The sequence below is a fragment of the Dendrobates tinctorius genome, unplaced genomic scaffold, assembly GCF_039654945.1.
Source record: "Dendrobates tinctorius isolate UK_male_01 unplaced genomic scaffold, ASM3965494v1 ptg000065l, whole genome shotgun sequence".
NCBI classification, from domain to species: Eukaryota; Metazoa; Chordata; class Amphibia; order Anura; family Dendrobatidae; genus Dendrobates; species Dendrobates tinctorius.
The window spans coordinates 30923458-30944558 of NW_027361733.1; the positions used below are offsets into that span (position 1 = coordinate 30923458).

General features: G+C 40.7%; 1 protein-coding gene across 1 annotated transcript in view; it reads left to right on the plus strand.

Moving 5' to 3' along the window:
• SRMS (src-related kinase lacking C-terminal regulatory tyrosine and N-terminal myristylation sites) overlaps positions 1-15696 on the plus strand; it is a 64864-nt gene extending 49168 nt beyond the window's left edge. The window contains exon 8 of the mRNA XM_073580874.1: positions 4851-15696. Within this exon, the coding sequence (XP_073436975.1) occupies positions 4851-5032 (182 nt within the window). The 3' untranslated portion in view covers positions 5033-15696. The remainder of the gene's footprint in view (positions 1-4850) is intronic.
• The last annotated feature ends 5405 nt before the right edge of the window (positions 15697-21101 follow it).

Consider the following 21101-nt stretch of genomic DNA (forward strand, 5'->3'; position numbering starts at 1 on the left):
GGTCAGTGTTCATATTAGGGCTCCGCTCTCTGAGACCTGTGGCCACACAGGCTGTGCCATGTCCAGTAAACAGGCTCTATAGCCTCAACACAGTTATTTCCCCCTGTCTGAGGCTACCTCTTAGGAGCCCCTGCTCCAGATGCCGGCTCCATAGTCTGAACCCCTCTTTCTGACCTTGGTCAGTATCACTCACGTTTGTCAGGGAAGCTGCCGAACTGGGATCACCATCCCAGACAACGCTTTGCTCACTAGGCCGCCTAACACTTTCAGATCCTCAGCCGGGCAGCAGCTTCCCAATGCAGAGCCATCACTGACTCTGGAAACATGGCCTCTCTGTGTGCTGTTTAGGACTTCTGTCCCCACTTGGAACCGTCCAACACAAAGGCCACCAGGTCCAAAGCCTCCATGTGCTCTTCAGGGAGGTAGCACACCTTCCTACACATAGGCCTTCCAGGACCTTCCACATGAACCAATTAGGTCCATACACTCTCCCCCATGTGACCAGACCTCAGGCACATTATATCGTCCGTAACCACACCCATAGGTGAGGTATGGATCACATGGTTATGACCTCACTAAAGGTCCTATTTCACACAGCCACACACACAGACTTTATCCTGGGCGTTCAGACACACGCCCCTGGGTGGGTTTGTAGTTGACTGGTCCCACCCATCTCACCATTTTCCCTATTACAATGAAGGAACGCCTGCATGCATGTCCCATACAGCACCCCCTAGCTGTCACAGGGGTCACTGCATCACATATTTTATATATATATATATATATATATATATATATATATATATAGCCACACACACGTATATATTACATACTTTAGTCTCCTTTATTATGTATATTGCCATCCCTTATTATAGAGTGTCCTGTCTTGTTAGGTACAGCACCGTCACTTACATATTGGATTATATAGAGCCCTGTTTTTTTTTATTACTTACTGTCCTGTCTTGTTAGCTGTATAATGCAATGATGGCTGATGGAGCATGGGAAAGCTTCTTTTCTAAAGGAGAAGCTGATGGACTGGTAGTCTGGTCACCGGCTCCTCCCTCAGCAGTCATTTTATATCTAACAAGAGAGGGGACTATGTACTAAAAGAGGGCACTGTGAAAAACAAAAATAACAAGAATACACTATGTAATAGACAGCACTATACATAACAGCAGATGAAGCTATATAATAAGGGACGACATCATATATTACTAGAGAGGATGGTACATAATAAGGGATGGTGTTATACATAACAAAAGAGTAAGCTATGTAACTAAAGATGGTGTTATACATAATAAGTTTGTACACTATATACTAAGGGACTGTGCTATACATAAGTGAGTACACTATATACTAAGGACCTGTGCTATACATAAAAAGTGACTCTATATACTGAGGGATGACGCTATACATAATAAGCAAGTACACTATATACTAAGGGAAGGGACTGTGCTATACATAATAAGTGAGTACACTTTATACTAAGGGGCAGTGTTAGACATAATAAGCGATAATAACGTCTTCCTCCACCTCCCCTGTTCCTAAATCCATTATAAATCCCCCTTCCTCCCATCCCAATCCCCCACACCCCTCATTGTCATCCTGCCCTGCATCCTATTATTGTCCTCTCTGCCATCCTCCATCATTGCTTTCTCCCCACCACCCCATTATTGCCCATTCCACTACGTCCACCATTGCCTCCTCCCCACCACTCACATCATTGTCCTTTCCACTGCCACCATCATTGCCTTCTCACCCACCACCCCATCATTACAAATTCCACCACCTCCATCATTTCCTCCTCCCCCACCATCCCCATCATTGCCCTTTCCACCACCATCATTGTCTTTTCCCCACCACCTCCATCATTGCCCAATACACCATCTCCATCATTTCCTCCTCCCCACCACTCCCATTACTGCCCATTCCACCACCTCAATCATTTCCTCCTCCCCCACCACCCCCATTATTGCCCATCCACCACCTCCATCATTTCCTCCTCCCCCCCACCACCCCCATTATTTCCCTTTCCACCACCCCATCATTGCTTTCTCCCCCACCACCCCTATCAGTGCCTTCTCCGTCAACCCAACCATTGCCTTCTGCCCCATGATTGCCCTCTCCGTCAACCCAATCATTGCCTTCTGCCCCATCACCCCCATCATTGCCATCTCCGTCAACCCAATCATTGCCTTCTGCCCCATCACCCCCATCATTGTCCCCTCCTCCACCTACACACACACAGCACCATTCACCTCTCTGTATCCACACACACACATGCCCTCTCCTCCACCTACACACACACAAACACACACAGCACCATTCACCTCTCTGCATATGTACACACACACCTCACCTCTGCGCACAGTATCCTGCAGCCGCAGCATCGCCGGCAGCTTCCTTCCTGTCTCGCTCAGCCTCGCCGCTGAATGATGATGTCATTCAACCGCTGCTGTGTGAGACAGGAAGCGTGGGCAGGAAGCAGGACGGATCCCTGCAGCTCCGCTCCGCTGCCATTTTCTCTTGCAGGCAGTGGAGGGCAGCGGGGCTGCAGGGATCGCTCCCTGCCCACCGCACATGAGGGCAATCTGGCCAGGGGCCCCTCAGGGTTGGATAAACAGGCCAGATTGCCCTCATTCTTAGCTGTCCTTCAGGGGCCCCCCTTCACCTCCGGGCCCCGGTGTAACTGCACCAATTGAACCGGCGGTATGTCCGTTCCTGCTCCAAACCATATAAATAAACCAAGGAAGGTTTGGAATTCTTTTCTGTGACACGATTAAACAAAAATGGATCTTATCGAGCCTATGAGCAGTTATGTCTTGAACAGGATGCAAGAAACCGGCGCTGAAAAGAACACCTTGCCTATATGTAAGCATGGGGGTGGCTCCGGGATGCCTACAGTGAAAAAAATGTCAGGCCTTGTGTGAGGAAGCTGAAGATTTGACCTTTCAACAAGACAATGAGCCAATGTATCCTAAGGTTTGATTTCTGAAGAAAACATGAAAGATTCTGGAGGGCCGTCACAGTCATCTGAATTGAATCCCAGACTGATCCATCATACATTATCATCAAGGAGGCGTCTGATTGGCTCCAAATTTATTCTGCAGTCAGTGTTCCTTTCTGTTTCAACTTGTGAGCTATGCTGTCAACTGTATCACAATGCCTTTGTATCTTTTCTTAATCCTTTCCTTGCTTGTGTAAGGCAATGAACACTTCTCTTAATTCTTTTGAACCGCTCTTTTGAATTATCGTCAACAATCCCCATATCCTGTCCAAGTACAGTTGTGTAAAAAGTGTTTTCCTCCTTCCTGATTTCCTAATCCTCTTCCTTTTGCATGTTTGTAACACTTAAAATATTTCAGATCACCAAACAAACTTAAATATTAGACAAAGATAACACAACAGTGGAAACACTCACAAAGAGTAGAGCAACACACATCTCCTCCAGGTCCTGACTTAAGTGCCATTCTGGGGCAATACGGTTGTTATTCCTATGAACGTACTGTAGCTTTATTACTTGTTGGTCCACAGTATTCAGTTGGGCTCCTTTACAGGCCAATTATGCTACAGCGCAATTCATATGCAATACGTTTGCCACCCATAGAAGCGCACTTCCGCTGATTGCCTTTTTGAGGCATTCAACAAGGAATCATTTTTCCTCTGGCTACCTCACGGTGCCACCCTTTTTCTGTGTGCCACTCTCTGCCAAACGCAAGACAGCCCACATTACAAATTCAAGCACATCCAGTATCACAGGATATCTTTCATGGACAATTGACCCATCAAAATATGGGTTTGCTTTCACAGCTCATCTTCTAGTAATCTTCTATGAAAATAATTTTCTGAGGAAGGTCCAGTGTAGGACCGAAAACGTTCAAAAATTTTTTTTGTTTGGATGCAAATAAAAGAACTGTCAAATTGCTTCACCAACTGAGTGCCAAGTTGTTTCAAGTTACTTATGATGAAGTCATGAACACTGACCTCAACTGAAGCAAGTGAAGCCTGCAGTTTTTTGGGTGTTGTTGTGTGGTCTTTTGTGACCTCTTGGATGAGTCGTCGCTGCACTCTTGGGGTAATTTTGGTTGGCAAGCCACTCCTGGGTAGGTACACCACTGTTCCATGTTTTTGCTATTTCTGGATAATGGCTCTCACTGTGGTTCACTGGAGTCTCAAAGCTTTAGGAAGGGCTTTAAAACTAGAGTTGAGTGAATTTGTTCGGATTCGGTTCCGAATACGATCGGCGTCGAATATTGGTTTCACAATATTCGTCAAACACAGCCGATTGTCATTAGAGTTAATGAGAGTAGAAATTACCGAATATGTTTGAAACCAATCATGATAAACCACAGTTTATTTATGTTTTAAGGTGGTAGGGGCAATCACTTTTCCACACAGGGCCCAGTCGGATTGGGTTTCTTTCTCCCTTAATAATAAAGACCTTCATTTAAAAACTGTATTTTGTGTTTACTTGTGTTATCTTTGTATCTTTGTCTAATATTTAAATATGTTTGGTGATCTGAAACATTTTAGTGTAACAAATGTGCAAAAGAATAGGAAATCGGGAAGGGCAAACACTTTTTCACACAACTGTATTTCCTATGTTTTAGTTCCAGCACATATGATGCATCCCAATAAAACCCCTGATGTACAATTATGTGCTCTTGTGTAGGATTCCATTCAGGGGGGTTGAATAATTCTGAGACTGCAAATTTTGAAAATAAACCTAATTTTGAATGGGGATTGAATACCTCAATTTTGATTACAACTGTCTATCTTCTCAATGTGGATCTAAGGAACAATCCAATGGCTGCTTCCTCCCCTGATCAATATATGTTTATCTTTGGTAGGAATGAACAATCGAGAGGTAATCTCACAAGTCACTAATGGCTACAGGCTACGACAGCCTCGACTTTGCACTATGGAGATGTACAACCTAATGCTGCTTTGCTGGATGGACAAACCGCAGGATCGGCCAAGCTTCCAGGAGGTGGTAGAGAAATTAACTGACATTCAGAGATCAGTCCGATGAAGAACAACTCCTGACTAAAGCCAGGGTCACACATGCAAGAAACTCGCACGAGTCTCGCATCTCAATACCCGGCACTGCTGCCGGCACTCGGGAGCGGAGCGTGTGGCTGCACAGAAATACATGCAGCTGCAAGCTCCGCTCCCGAGTGCCGGCGGCAGTGCCGGGTATTGACATGCAAGACTCGTGTGAGTTTCTCGCAAGTCTGGCCCAGGCCCAATAGGTAATCTGGCGAAAGTCAATGTTAGTGAAGAACTATGAAAACTATGAATAATTGGAACTATGAAAACTATAAATAATCTCTGGGGCACATTACATCAGACTCTACAAGGACTTTACACTATATTGTGACAGATATTACAGTAGAGGAAACTTTCTTCCATAAAGAAAGAAAATTCTAAGAATGTGACCACAGAATAAAGACTGTACAGGAAATGGATACATGTGTGGCCGCTAGTCTCCTCCGCTCTAAATATGGGGAAACAATATCTGAAGACAATAAGAAACTTTTCTATCATTTTATAAAAATCAACAACATTCAGGAAATGTAATAATAAACAATAATAAGAAAATTGTTACATCTCAAAAACACTTTACACTTTCTTTATGTATTTTTTATTTATTACCAGGCACTTTGTATGAGTTTCTAAACTGAGAGGGGACGAGAACTCACAACAGATAGTAAACAGTTAATGCTGTTCTTACTACAATAATACAACTTTAATGTAAAAGATAAACAAAATACTATAATACTGCCCTATAGGTACAAGCATATAACTATTATAATACTGCCCCTTAGGTACAAAAATATAGCTACTATAATACTGCCGCCTATGTACAATAATGTAACTACTACAATACTGCTTTGGTGTAAAAGAATATAACTACTATAATACTGCTCCTATGTACAAGAATATAACTACTATAATGCTGCTCCTATGTACAAGAATATAGCTACTATAATACTGCCCCTATGTACAAGAATATAACTACTATAATACTGCCCCTATGTACAAGAATATAACTACTATAATACTGCCCCTATGTACAAGAATATAACTACTATAATACTGCCCCTATGTACAAGAATATAGCTACTATAATACTGCCCCTATGTACAAGAATATAACTACTATAAAACTGCCCCTATGTACAAGAATATAACTACTATAATACTGCCCCTATGTAAAAGAATATAAATACTATAATACTGCCCCCTATGTACAAGAATATAAATACTATAATACTGCCCCCATGTACAAGAATATAAATACTATAACACTGTCCCCTATGTGCAAGAACAGAACTACTATAATACTGCTGCCTATGTACAATATTATAACTACTATAATACTGCCCCCATGTACAAGAATATGACTACTGTAATACTGCCCCTTATGTAGAAGAATATAGCTACTATAACACTGTTGCTATGTACAAGAATATGACTACTATAATACTGTCTCCATGAACAGGAATATAACTGCTATAATACTGCCCCCCATGTACAAGAATATAACTACTATAATACTGCTCCTATGTACAAGAATATAACTACTATAATGCTGCTCCTATGTACAAGAATATAGCTACTATAATACTGCCCCTATGTACAAGAATATAACTACTATAATACTGCCCCTATGTACAAGAATATAACTACTATAATACTGCCCCTATGTACAAGAATATAGCTACTATAATACTGCCCCTATGTACAAGAATATAACTACTATAATACTGCCCCTATGTACAAGAATATAGCTACTATAATACTGCCCCTATGTACAAGAATATAACTACTATAATACTGCCCCTATGTACAAGAATATAACTACTATAATACTGCCCCTATGTAAAAGAATATAAATACTATAATACTGCCCCCTATGTACAAGAATATAAATACTATAATACTGCCCCCATGTACAAGAATATAAATACTATAACACTGTCCCCTATGTGCAAGAACAGAACTACTATAATACTGCTGCCTATGTACAATATTATAACTACTATAATACTGCCCCCATGTACAAGAATATGACTACTGTAATACTGCCCCTTATGTAGAAGAATATAGCTACTATAACACTGTTGCTATGTACAAGAATATGACTACTATAATACTGTCTCCATGAACAGGAATATAACTGCTATAATACTGCCCCCCATGTACAAGAATATAACTACTATATTACTGCTCCTATGTGCAAGAATATAACTACTATAATACTGTCCCTATGTACAAGAATATAACTACTATAATACTGCCCCTATGTACAAGAATATAACTACTATAATACTGCCTCCTATGTACAAAAATATAACTACTATAATACTGCCCCTATGTACAAGAATATAACTACTATAATACTCCCCTATGTACAAGAATATAACTACTTTATTACTGCTCCTATGTGCAAGAATATAACAACTATAATACTGCTCCTATGTACAAGAATATAACTACTATAATACTGCCCCTATGTTCAAGAATATAACTACTATAATACTGCCTCCTATGTACAAGAATATAACTACTCTAATACTGCCCCTATGTACAAGAATATAACTACTATAATACTGCCTCCTATGTACAAGAATATAACTACTATAATATTGTCCCTATGTACAAGAATATAACTACTATAATACTGCTGCCTATGTACAATATTATAACTACTATAATACTGCCCCCATGTACAAGAATATGACTACTGTAATACTGCCCCTTATGTAGAAGAATATAGCTACTATAACACTGTTGCTATGTACAAGAATATGACTACTATAATACTGTCTCCATGAACAGGAATATAACTGCTATAATACTGCCCCCCATGTACAAGAATATAACTACTATATTACTGCTCCTATGTGCAAGAATATAACTACTATAATACTGTCCCTATGTACAAGAATATAACTACTATAATACTGCCCCTATGTACAAGAATATAACTACTATAATACTGCCTCCTATGTACAAAAATATAACTACTATAATACTGCCCCTATGTACAAGAATATAACTACTATAATACTCCCCTATGTACAAGAATATAACTACTTTATTACTGCTCCTATGTGCAAGAATATAACAACTATAATACTGCTCCTATGTACAAGAATATAACTACTATAATACTGCCCCTATGTTCAAGAATATAACTACTATAATACTGCCTCCTATGTACAAGAATATAACTACTCTAATACTGCCCCTATGTACAAGAATATAACTACTATAATACTGCCTCCTATGTACAAGAATATAACTACTATAATATTGTCCCTATGTACAAGAATATAACTAATATAATAGTGCTCCCTATGTGCAAGAATATAACTACTATAATACTGCCCCTATGTACAAGAATATAACTACTATAATACTGCCCCTATGTACAAGAATATAACTACTATAATACTGCTCCCTATGTGCAAGAATATAACTACTATAATACTGCTCGGATGTACAAGAATATAACTGCTATAATACTGCCCCTATGTACAAGAATATAACGACTATAATACTGCTTCCTATGTATAAGAATATAACTACTATAATCCCTATGTACAAAAATATAACTAATATAATAGTGCTCCCTATGTACAAGAATATAACTACTATAATACTGCTGCCTATGTACAATATTATAACTACTATATTACTGCCCCATGTGTACAAGAATATAACTACTATAATACTACCCCTATGTACAAGAATCTAAGTACTATAATACTGCCCCTTTGTACAAGAATATAACTACTATAATACTGCCTCCTATGTATAAAAATATAACTACTATAATCCCTATGTACAAGAATATAACTAATATAATAGTGCTCCCTATGTACAAGAATATAACTACTATAATACTGCTGCCTATGTACAATATTATAACTACTATAGTACTGCCCCCTGTGTACAAGAATATAACTGCTATAATACTGCCCCTATGTACAAGAATATAACTACTATAATACTGCCCCTATGTGCAAGAATATAACTACTATAATACTGCCCTCTATGTACAAGAATATAACTACTATAATACTGCCTCTATATGCAAGAATATAACTACTATAATACTACCCCTATGTACAAGAATATAACTACTATAATACTGCCTCTATGTACAAGAATATAACTACTATAATACTGCTCCCTATGTACAAGAATATATCTACTATAATACTGCTCCCTATGTACAAGAATATAACTACTATAATACTGCCCCTATGTACAAGAATATAACTACTATAATACTGCTCCCTATGTACAAGAATATATCTACTATAATACTGCTCCCTATGTACAAGAATATAACTACTATAATACTGCTCCCTATGTACAAGAATATATCTACTATAATACTGCTCCCTATGTACAAGAATATAACTGCTATAATACTGCTCCTATGCACATGAATATAACTACTATAATACTGCCCCTATATACAAGAATATATCTGCTATAATACTACCCCTATGTACAATTATATAACTACTATAATACTGTCCTTTATGTACAAGAATATAACTACTATAATACTGTCCCTGTATACAAGAATATAACTACTATAATACTGCCTCTATGTACAAGAATATAACTACTATAATACTGCCCTCTATGTACGAGAATATAACTATTTTATAATACTGCCCCTATGTGCAAGAATATAACTACTATAATACTGCTCCTATGTGCAAGAATATAAATACTATAATACTGCTCCTATGTACAAGAATATAACTACTATAATACTGTCATTTGTGTACAAAATATAACTGCCTTAAAACTGCACATTAAGAACAAGAATGAGGATAAGACCAGGTTGAAGGCTGAGGTATTTTTATTTTTGACTTGAATAACTGAAATTCCAATGATAGGGTTCACTTATTTTCAGCATCTTATAGAGATTAGTGTTTAGAGGCTGATAAATCTTGTAAGAAACTTGCTGAAGATTGCTTTTGTCTATAGAGGGGACTTTCCGATCACTAGTAATACATGCAGGAAATTGTGCCAGTAAATAGGAAAAATTATATGTAAATTATATGCATGAAATATTGCAAGCAGTGCTGTAACTTGAAGCTTGTGGGTCACACTAAAATATCTCCAGCAGAGTTGTATAGTATCAGTTGTCTAGCATGGGTCAAAGTGACCTTTTGGGCCCTCATAGGCTCCAGGACCTGGGTGCATTTACAACCCCTTCACCCTCCATAGCTATGCCTCTATTCACTATTTTGTGGACGAGACCTGTGCAAAGTGCGGTCCATGGGCCTTATCTGGCCCTCTGGCTGTTTCAGTCTGGCCTCTCGAACTGAAACAACCAGAGGGCTAAAACATTGGCCCACAGGCCGCACCGTGTCCTCCTCTGCCTGCCGCCATCCGCCACGCCAACCTGATGTCATCGTTATTCGCATCCTAGGGATGCAGACAGCGGTGAATACATTGGTGGAGGAGGGGCCGCCAGCAGACGCAATGACACTTTATCATGACACCTGTGCACTGTGGAGAATCATTGCATTGGAGACAGGAGCAGAGTGTCAATGGAACGGGAGCAAGGTGAGTATGTGGTGTTTTTTTCCATGTGTATGGGATATTTGTATGTATATAGGAGGCTATATGGGGCTCATGCGGTATGTTGGAAGCTATATGGGGCTCACACTGTATATAAAGAGGCTATTTGGGGTTTGCGCTGTATATAGGGAGGTTATGTGGGGTTCATACTGTAAATATGGATGCCATGTGGGGCTGATGCTGTATATTGGAGGCTATGTGTGGCTCACGCTATATATAGGGAGGCTATGTGGGGCCCATACTACTGTCTATATGGAGGCTATGTGGGTGCTTATACTGTATATATGGATGCTATGTGGTGGCTCACGCTGTATATTGGAGACTATGTGGGACTCACGCTGTCTATGGGGCTATAGGGAAGCTACAGTATGTGAGGCTTACACTGTATACATTGGTGACGCCATGGGGGGCTCATGTTGTATATATGAAGGCTATGTGGGGCTCAAGCTGTATATTGGGAGGCCATATGGGGCTCATGCTGTATATAGGAGGCCATGTAGGACTCATGCTCTTTATATGAGGCAAAGTGAGGGCTCATGCTGTATTTGGGAGACCATGTGGGGGCTCATGCTGTATATGGGAGGCTATGTGGGTGTTCGCGTTGAATATAGTGAGGCAATGTTTGGCTCACGCTGCATATAGGAGCCTATGTGAGGGCTCATGCTGCAAATGAGAGGCTGTATTGGCCTCACCCTACATATACGAAGCTATGTGAGGGCTCACGCTATATATAAGTAGGCTATGTTGGGCTCATGCTGCATATAGGAGTTTGTAAGAGGGCTAACACTGTATATAGGATGCTATGTGAGGGTGCATACTGCATAGAGGGGCTGTATGAGAGCTCATACTGTATATAGTGGGCTGTATGGGGGCCCAAACTGCACATAGTGGGCTGTCTGGGGGCTCATACGGCATACATCGGGCTGTGTAGGAGCTCATACGGCATATAGGGGGCTGTGTAGGGGCTTTTATGGAATATAGGAGGATGTCAGCATACATAATTATTCTCAATATTAAATGATACAGTTAACTTGAATATAAATAATTATAATTAATGTTAATATTAATATTGCATAGAATTATCTTTTGCCTATTGGTTTGGCCTCCACAACAGTCATGGTCTCTCATGTGGCACCTCGGGAAAATTAACTGCCCACCTCTGCCGTGGAATTTTCATGAGGATTAGATACATGATTGGAGACTTTATTTTCTTCTGAAAATTTCTGATATTTATTTTAAATTCTCACTCTTCAACTGAACGGTCCAGAAAAAAATTGGTGCAGGTTATGTCTACGGGGTGGAGAATGACACAAGGATTTTATGCTTTGTGCTTTTGACTCCTAGTTTTATGATCCAGCTGGTAATTAAGAATGGTGAAAAAGTACTCAGGAAATATCCCAAAAAATGCTAAAGAGATACTTCAAGAAAAAAAACAGTGTTTCCTAAAGTAACTTCCTCTTGAAAAAGTGGGTTCACCAGCCTGAGTATAAGACGTTGAGTGCACAAACTCTTAAGGCCCCTATACACACTATTTTAATGTCAGCCGAACTCGTGAATATCGTCAGGATCAACCTAGAGTCCAGTGTGTATGAGACTGCTGGATCGAGCATGTTTGATTGCGGACCGCCTATCACATTGTTCTCCTGGAGATAAGACGCCGGCCGATGTGCCAGTCGGCGGCTTTCTCATAAAGAAAATATGAGCGCTCCGCCAAACAAGTGCTCCTATGTATGGAAGATTACAAAAGGAAGCCGAGGAGAAAAAATAACGCAAGTATAGGGTCTTATGTGGTTGATAAATATCAGAAATTGTACCGATATATGCTGTCCTGATCCCGGGCTGAAAGGCTGCTGGAGATCCACAGGTGATTTCACCAGGAGAGCAAATAAAACATGGAACGTTTGTGGTCCACATCCGCTCCGCCAGCTTGTGAAAAACGTTGGACGCCAGAAGTATCATAAAATAACAGTTTCTTTTATTTTTTTACCCATTTCAAAGCGTAAACCACTTCTTCTTCAGGAAATAAAAAAATATACATATACAGGGTTTATATAGAGGTGAGGTGTGAAATAGCGTGCCAAAAAAAAGGTCACATGACTTTGCGTGATGAGTCGGAGTTCATAGGGTAGGCACGTGATGTGGTTCAAGTTGAGAAAAAAAACAAAACAATATTTTTGTAAATAATCAAAAAGCAAATAATTGAAAAACTGCATACACATATGAATAAAAACAATAAACAGAACATGTCCAAAGGAATAAACTTCATATGATAAATATACTGTTGATAACAAAGTGTCTTTCCTTTCTTGCATTCGTGAAAATAAAAAAAAAAAGACAAATATATTTTTATTTCCTGGTTTGTCTGGACTCGAACACAGAGGTGTGCGAAGAAACCCAGTGGTGAATGCAAGGCTTCTCCAAGTCCTTAGATATAAGGCTTCACGTGGCCTAGCCCAAGATGCCAACCCAGAGTCACCAAAAACAGATCCAGAGTCTCACCGCTTTATCTAGACCTTTTTGCAAAAATGCACAGCTTCACTCACTCCTGTGAGAACTGTCATAAGCTGCCAAACTCCAGAGATGCAACTCTGCCCTCTACTGGCCAGATCATAAATTACATCACAAATCTCTAACAATACAGAAAACTGTGATTAACCTTTACATGTGCATATAGTTGCATATGTTATAGTGAATGCATGAAATTACATGGATAGGTTACATTTGGCATTAAAAATCACATTATCATATGAGGGTAAAAATATATATAATATAAAATCTGAATATATAATATAGTGCAATAAAAAATATGATGTTGAATCAAATGAACAGATAAAGTACTAAAATAATACAACAAATTACATTAAATTATGTATCTCATTAAATGACTGTTGGCCAAATGGTTTTCTGAAGCATCGTTTGGACGACAGCCATATAATGTTTATGCAGTGGCGCAACTAGAGTCTGATGGGCCCCAAAGCAAGATTTGGACCTGGGAAACTCACCCCTGCACGTTGGTCAGAAGTATGGGTAGCGTTACAAATCCTATAAGGACATACAAGTTGCCCCCAGTCCCCCTTTATGTAGTAATGTCCCCGATCTTGGGTTCTTACCTGGTATATATGTTCCCCATCCTGGAAAATATGTGAAAATATGTTCCTCATCCTGATATATACAGCTCTGACTAAAATTAAGAGACCACTGCAAAATGTTCAGTTAGTCTGATTTTTCTCTTTATAGGTATATTTTTGAGTAAAATGTAAATTGCTCTTTTATTCTATAAACTACTGACAACATGTCTTCGAATTTCCTAGCACTAAATTTTGTATTTATTTTCAGAAAATGAGAAATGGTCAAAATAACAAAAAAATGCAGTGCCTGCAGACCTCAAATAATGCTAAGAAAACAAGTTCATAATCAAGCAACAATACTAATGTTTTAACTCAGGAAGAGTTCAGAAATCAATATTTTGTGGAATAACCATGATTTTTAATCACAGCTTTCATGCGTCTTGGCATGCTTTCCACCAGTCCTTCACACTGCTTTTGGATGACCTTATGCCACTCCTGGTACAAAAATTTAAGCAGGTCTTCTTTGTTTGATGGCTTGTGACTATCCATCTTCCTATTGGTTACATTCCAGAGGTTTTCAATGGGGTTCAGGTCTGGAGATTGGGCTGGCCAATGCAGGGAATTGATGTGGTGGTCCTTCATCCACACAGTGATTGACCTAGCTGTGTGGCATGGCGCATTGTCCTGCTGAAAAAAACAGTCCTCAGAGTTGGGGAACATTGCCTGAGCAGAAGGAATCAACTGTTTTTCCAGGATAACCTGGTATGTGGCTTGATTCATATGTTCTTCGCAAAGATTAACCTGCCCAATTCCAGCCTTGCTGAAGCATCCCCAGATCATCGATCCTCCACCAAATTTCACACTGGGTGCAAGACACTGTGGCTTGTACGCCTCTCAAGGTCTCCATCTAACCATTAACCGACATTGCCATTTCCGTGTGTGGTTCCACCATTACTCCCCAGCAACATGCCCGCTGTCTTGGGGTTATACTTGATTCAGAGCTTTCATTCACCCCCCCACATCCGATCATTGGCTCGCTCTTGTTATCTGCACCTCAAAAACATTTCTAGAATTCGACCCTTTCTTACTTTTGACTCTGCAAAAACTCTTACCGTTTCCCTTATTAATTCTCGTCTCGACTATTGTAACTCTCTACTAATCGGTCTTCCTCTTAACAAACTCTCCCCTCTCCAATCCGTCCTGAATGCAGCAGCTAGGATCATATTCCTCACCAATCGTTATACCGATGCCTCTACCTTGTGCCAGTCCTTACACTGGCTACCCATCCTCTCCAGAATTCAGTATAAACTTATTACCCTCACCCACAAAGCCCTCCCTGGCTCAGCACCACCCTACATCTCCTCCCTCGTCTCAGCCTACCACCCTACCCGTGCCCTCCGTTCTGCTAATGACCTGAGGTTAACATCCTCATTAATCAGAACCTCCCACTCCCGGCTACAAGACTTTTCACAAGCCGCGCCAATTCTTTGGAATGCACTACCCAGGCTAGTACGATTAATCCCCAAACCCCACAGTTTTAAGCGTGCCTTAAAAACTCATTTGTTCAGACTGGCCTATCACCTTAATGCATAAACGTAAATATCCCTGTGTGGCTCATTTCTAAATTTTTTACCATAACCAGGTTCCTCGCATCATGTTCTCACCTGCTTTTTGCATTTAATAGCCCTCTGTGTCTGTACTGTTACATATTTAGACTGTTAACTGGTTCATTCAGCAACAGGAACACCCGATTCTTACACTAGGGAAGGTCCAAACCATAAAAACAATAAAAGCAATTGTTACCATCAACCTTTCGTGTCTCCCCTTTTCCCTTATAGATTGTAAGCTTGCGAGCAGGGCCCACATTCCTCTTGGTATCTGTTTTGGTCTATGTGTTTATTGATATGCTATGCTGTAATGTCTATTGTCTGTAAAAGTACCCTCTATAATGTAAAGTGCTGCGGAATATGTTGGCACTATAGAAATAAAATTATTATATCATTTATTAATTATTATAGATGATCAGGTGTTGGTCAAAGCTGAAAATTAGACTCATCAGAGAAGATTACCTTAATCCAGTCCTCTATGGTCCAATCCTTATGGTCTTTGGCAAACTTCAACCTGGCTCTCCTTTGCTTCTCCTTGATGAAAGGCTTTTTTCTACCTTTACATGACTTGAGCCCTGCCTCTAGGAGCCTGTTCCGAACTGTTCTTGCTGTGCACTTCACCCCAGCTGCCATTTGCCATTCCCTTTGTAGGTCAATTGATGTCATCCTGCGGTTGCTGAGTGACATTCGAATAAGATGACGGTCATCCCGGTCAGTGGAGTCTTTTTCACCCTCTGATGGTCACTAAATGCTAAAACTGACCTGCCATTATAATTCTTCAGGTCATTATGAGTTCATAGACGCCAAACATGTCTAAGTTCTTTTTTATTTAAGTGGTGAAAATAAAATCCAAAGTTTCTAAAAAAAAGTCACCATTTTCCGAGACCCGTAGTGTCTCCATTTTTCATGATCTTGGGTTAGGTGAGGGTTTATTTTTTGCGTGCCGAGCTGATATTTTTAATGATACCATTTTGGTGTACATAAGATCTTTTGATCACCTATTATTGCATTTTAAAGCAATGTTGCAGCGACAAAAAAACGTAATTCTGACGTTTTGATTTTTTTTCTCGTTCCGCCGTTTACCGATTGGATTAATTCTTTTTATATATCAGGCGATTCTGAATGATACCAAATATGTGTATTTTTTTAAATGTATTGTTTTATTTTGAATGGGGCGAATGGAGGGTGATTGGAACTTTTACATTTTTTTAATTTTTTTATATTTTTAAAAACTTTTTTTTTTTCATTTTTACTTGCTTCAATAGTCTCCATGGGAGACTAGAAGCTGCAATCATCCAATCGCCTGTGCTACACAGAGCAGGACTTCAGCTATGCTCTATGTAGCAGAAATGCTTACTTGCTATGAGTGCCAACTGCTAAGTAGCACTCGGTTCCCTGAAAAATGCCCACAGGAAAAATGCCCACACAGAAAATTGCCCACATGGAAAATTGCCCACACGGAAAATTGCCCACATGGAAAATTGCCCACACAGAAAATTGCCAATTGCAACATCACAAAGTTTAAGATCTATGATTTTTGAGGTGCAAGGTGAGAATGTTCACATGATATGTGATTAACTTATGATTTACAGTTGACCTAGTGCAAAACTGCAAAAATGAAGATCTGTGTTTGTAGCAGTCTGTCATTATCAGCGATAGATATATTCTAGAATCATAGAATCGTAGAGTTGGAAGGGACCTCCTGGGCCATCTGGTCCAACCCCCTGCTCAAAGCAGGATTCGCTAAATCATCCCAGTCAGATGTCTGTCCAGCCTCTGTTTGAAGAATTCCATTGAAGGAGAACTCGCCACTTCTCGTGGCAGCCTGTTCCACTCATTGATCACTCTGTCAAAAAGTTTTTTCTAATATCTAATCTGTGTCTCCTCCCATTCAGTTTCATCCCATTGCTTCTAGTCTTTCCTTGTGCAAATGAGAATAAAGTTGATCCTTCTACAATGTGACAGCCCTTTAGATATTTGTAGACAGCTATTAAGTCTCCTCTCAGTCTTCTCTTTTGCAAACTAAACATTCCCAAATCCTGCAACCTTTCCTCATAATACAGGGTTTGCAGACCGGTCACCATTCTGGTCGCTCTTTTCTGAACTTGCTCCAGTTTGTTGATGTCTTTTATAAAATGTGGTGCCCAAAACTGGACACAATATTCCAGATGAGGTCTGACCAAAGAGGAGTAGAGGGAAATAATGACTTCATGTGATCTAGACTGTATGCTTCTGTTAATACATCCTAGAATTGCATTTGCCTTTTTTGCTGCTGCATCACACTGTTGACTCATATTCAGTCTGTGATCTATTAGTATACCCAAGTCTTTTTCACATGTGCTGTCACTTAGCCCTATTCCTCCCATTCTATATATGCTTTTTTCATTTTTATTGCCCAGATGTAGTACTTTGCATTTCTCCCTGTTAAAAACCATTCTGTTAGTTGCTGCCCACTTCTCCAGTTTATTTAAATCTTTTTGAATCCTCTCTCTCTCTTCTCTAGTATTATCTATCCCTCCTAGCTTTGTGTCATCAGCAAATTTAATCAGTTTACCCTCAATTCCTTCATCTAAATCGTTGATAAAGATGTTGAACAATACAGGGCCCAGGACAGAGCCCTGTGGTACCCCACTTGAGACATTCTTCCAACTGGATGTGCAGCCATTTACGACCACTCTTTGGGTCCGATCACTAAGCCAGTTATGAATCCACCTAACAGTTGCCTTGTCCATTCCATACTTAGTCATTTTTTCAATAAGGATTGTATGAGAGACTTTGTCAAATGCTTTGCTGAAGTCAAGATATACTATATCTACAGCATTTCCTTGATCCACCCAATCAGTGATACCGTCATAGAAGGAAATTAAGTTAGTCTGACATGACTTATTAGTTACAAACCCATGCTGACTCTGTTTAATCACTTCATTCTTATCCAGGTATTGACATACGTGTTGTTTAATAATTTGTTCAAAGATCTTTCCTGGTATAGAAGTCAGACTCACTGGCCTATAGTTGCCTGGGTCCACCTTCTTCCCCTTTTTGAAGATAGGAGCAACGTTTGCTCTTCTCCAGTCTTCTGGCACTTCTCCTGTTCTCCAAGAATTTTCAAAGATTATGGAGAGGGGTTCAAAAATTTCTTCTGCTATCTCCTTCAGTACTCTGGGGTGTAATTCATCTGGACCTGGAGACTTGAATTCATTTAGGTTAGCTAAGTGTTTCCTCACTATCTTTCTGTTTATAGATATCCTGGATTCTTCTATTCCCTTAATAGGACAGTGAATAACAGTTGATGTTACATTTCCTTTCTGAGAGAAAACAGATGCAAAATAGGAATTTAAAAGTTCAGCCTTCTCAACATCCTGTCTTACCATTTCATCATTTTCATCCTGTAAAAATCCTATAGCATCTTTGACTTTTCTTTTACTTTTGACATATCCCCAAAATCCTTTATTATTGCTTTTGACATCTCTTGCAAGCCTCAATTCATTTTCAGCTTTAGAAAATCTGATTTGTGCCCTGCAGGTTCTGCAGACAGCATTATATTCTTCTTTAGATATGCCTCCCTCTTTCCATTTTATAAACATTTTTTTCTTCCTTTTTAGCATGTGCTTAAGTTCTGTGTTAATCCATCCTGGTTTCCTTAAATGCTTCCTATTCTTCCCTCTTTTCGGAATTGTTAACAACTGTGCTTTGAGAATTTCATTTTTCAAGATTTCCCATCCTTCCTGGACATTTTTGTCTTTATGGATATCCAGCCATTGGATCCCTCCAATTCTCTTTCTGAATCCCTTAAAATCTGCCTTCCTGAAATATAACCTTGACGTCTGAGTCTTCACAGGTCTTCCGCCTCTAGTTATCCAAAATTCTAAAATAGCATGGTCGCTACCTCCTAGGGTCCCAGCCACTTTTACCTCCTCAACCATTTCCTCCCTGTTTATAAGGATTAGATCCAAGGTAGCAGTTCCCCTTGTTTTCTCCCCTACCTTTTGGAAGATAAAGTTGTCAGCAAGAGAGGATAAGAATTTCCTTTCTTTTCTGCTCTCATTGCTCACTGATTCTGCCTTACTCCTCCAACCAGCCCAAAACAGCAGCACATGCAGAACCAGCAGCAGTGTGATCCAGAGGAGCCATCACTGCTATCAGTACTCACAAAAGTATCACTGTATTATCTGTGGAGTTACATGGGACTGCAGGTCACATCTAATACCTTATCATCTCAGTGGGAGCCCACCAAAAGCCGGAAGCTGCTGGCAGAGATAGATGTTCCTGGAAGCCCAGAAGGCACAGCAGAAAGGTGAAATTCTGCCACTTGTACCACCTTGTGTACTTGCTGAGAATGTATGTTTTTGCAGTAGTGTAACTGAAGTCCGATGGGCCCCAGTGCCAAATATGGACCTGCCCCCCACACACACACACGTTGGTCAGATGTATGGGCCCCTGTAGTGTTCTAAATTCTATAAAGACTTATGAATTGCCCCTTTCATTAAGTAGTAAAATGTCCCCCATCCTGGTATATATGCCCATCATCCTGGTGAATATGTCCGCATCCTGGTATACAGAATATGTCCCAATGATGATATATATGGTCCCCATCCTAGTATGTATGGTCCAAATGGTATCCATCCTGGTATATATGCCCACTTCCTGTTTTATACTGTATGTCCCCATCCTGGATTACATGGTCCCCAATCCTAGTGTATGTGGCCCCGTTCTGATCCTAATGCATAATTAAAAAAAAAAACATTCTTCTCACCTTTCCTCTGCTCCCATGTCGCCCAGTGTCTTTTGTATCCACTGCACAGCCCGGCAGCTGACATCGGAGTGTGCGCCATTGTCATGCGCCCCTCCCTGTGGCTGCACCTCCGACATCAGCTCACAGCCACTGCATGTGTTGCAGTGCAGCATGTATCGCAGTGCAGGGATTCGACGGGTCTCTGCAACACCATGCATGTGTGGGGAAGGTGACTTGACGGACAGACTTGACTGGAAGTAGGAGGGAACGGTTGGTGCACTAGAGACGGAGATTGACAGGATAGAAGGGTGACAGCTGGGAAAGGTGGATAGGAGAGTGCAGTACCTAGAAATGACCACAAGATGGCAGAGGGGAGTAGTTCAGGACTCAACAGCAGCTTAGGGCTTGAGAAACGCTTAGTCACGGGGGCGGGGAGATAGGAACCGAGGAGGGGAATTCCCGGTGAAAGAGGGGATATATAGGACTGGTTGGGGTTCCAGGCAGGCTAGTCCCAGGAGGAGCTTGACCAGGGGACTGACAGCAAAGAGACAGTCAGGGGGGTGGCCCTGACCCGACGGACCGCAGGACAGATGAGGCCCCGTGGGTACCAATTGGACGACGACCTTGGGCAGGTGAAGCGCTGGCGGAAGATTGGTCTAGGACAGCCCCAGCGAAAGATCCCCGAGGGACGTTACTTCGACTGAGGGAAAGGTGCAGGTACCCGGGCCTGGAGATGGAAAACTGTAAAGAACTGCGGTGCATGGTTGTGGTCATCAGGAGGACGACGAATAAAATCCGGGACTGTTGCAACTGAACTCTGCCTCTGTCTCGTCCTTGCTTCGCCTGGTGCCTGTGTCGTCCGGATGTGGTAAGCAGTAGACCACCCCCCAATCCCGGCCCTTTCCACACATGTCATCTGGATCTGCATCTTCAGTGAGGACGGAGATCCAGCAGAAGCAGGCATCTGCACCCCCGTGCCTGCTTTGTGGCCTTCATCGCTGCGACCACAGTCGTTGCACCTCTGTTTTTTTTTCTGTTGGTGAGCCAATAGTCTTACCAATGTGTGTTCCCCGCA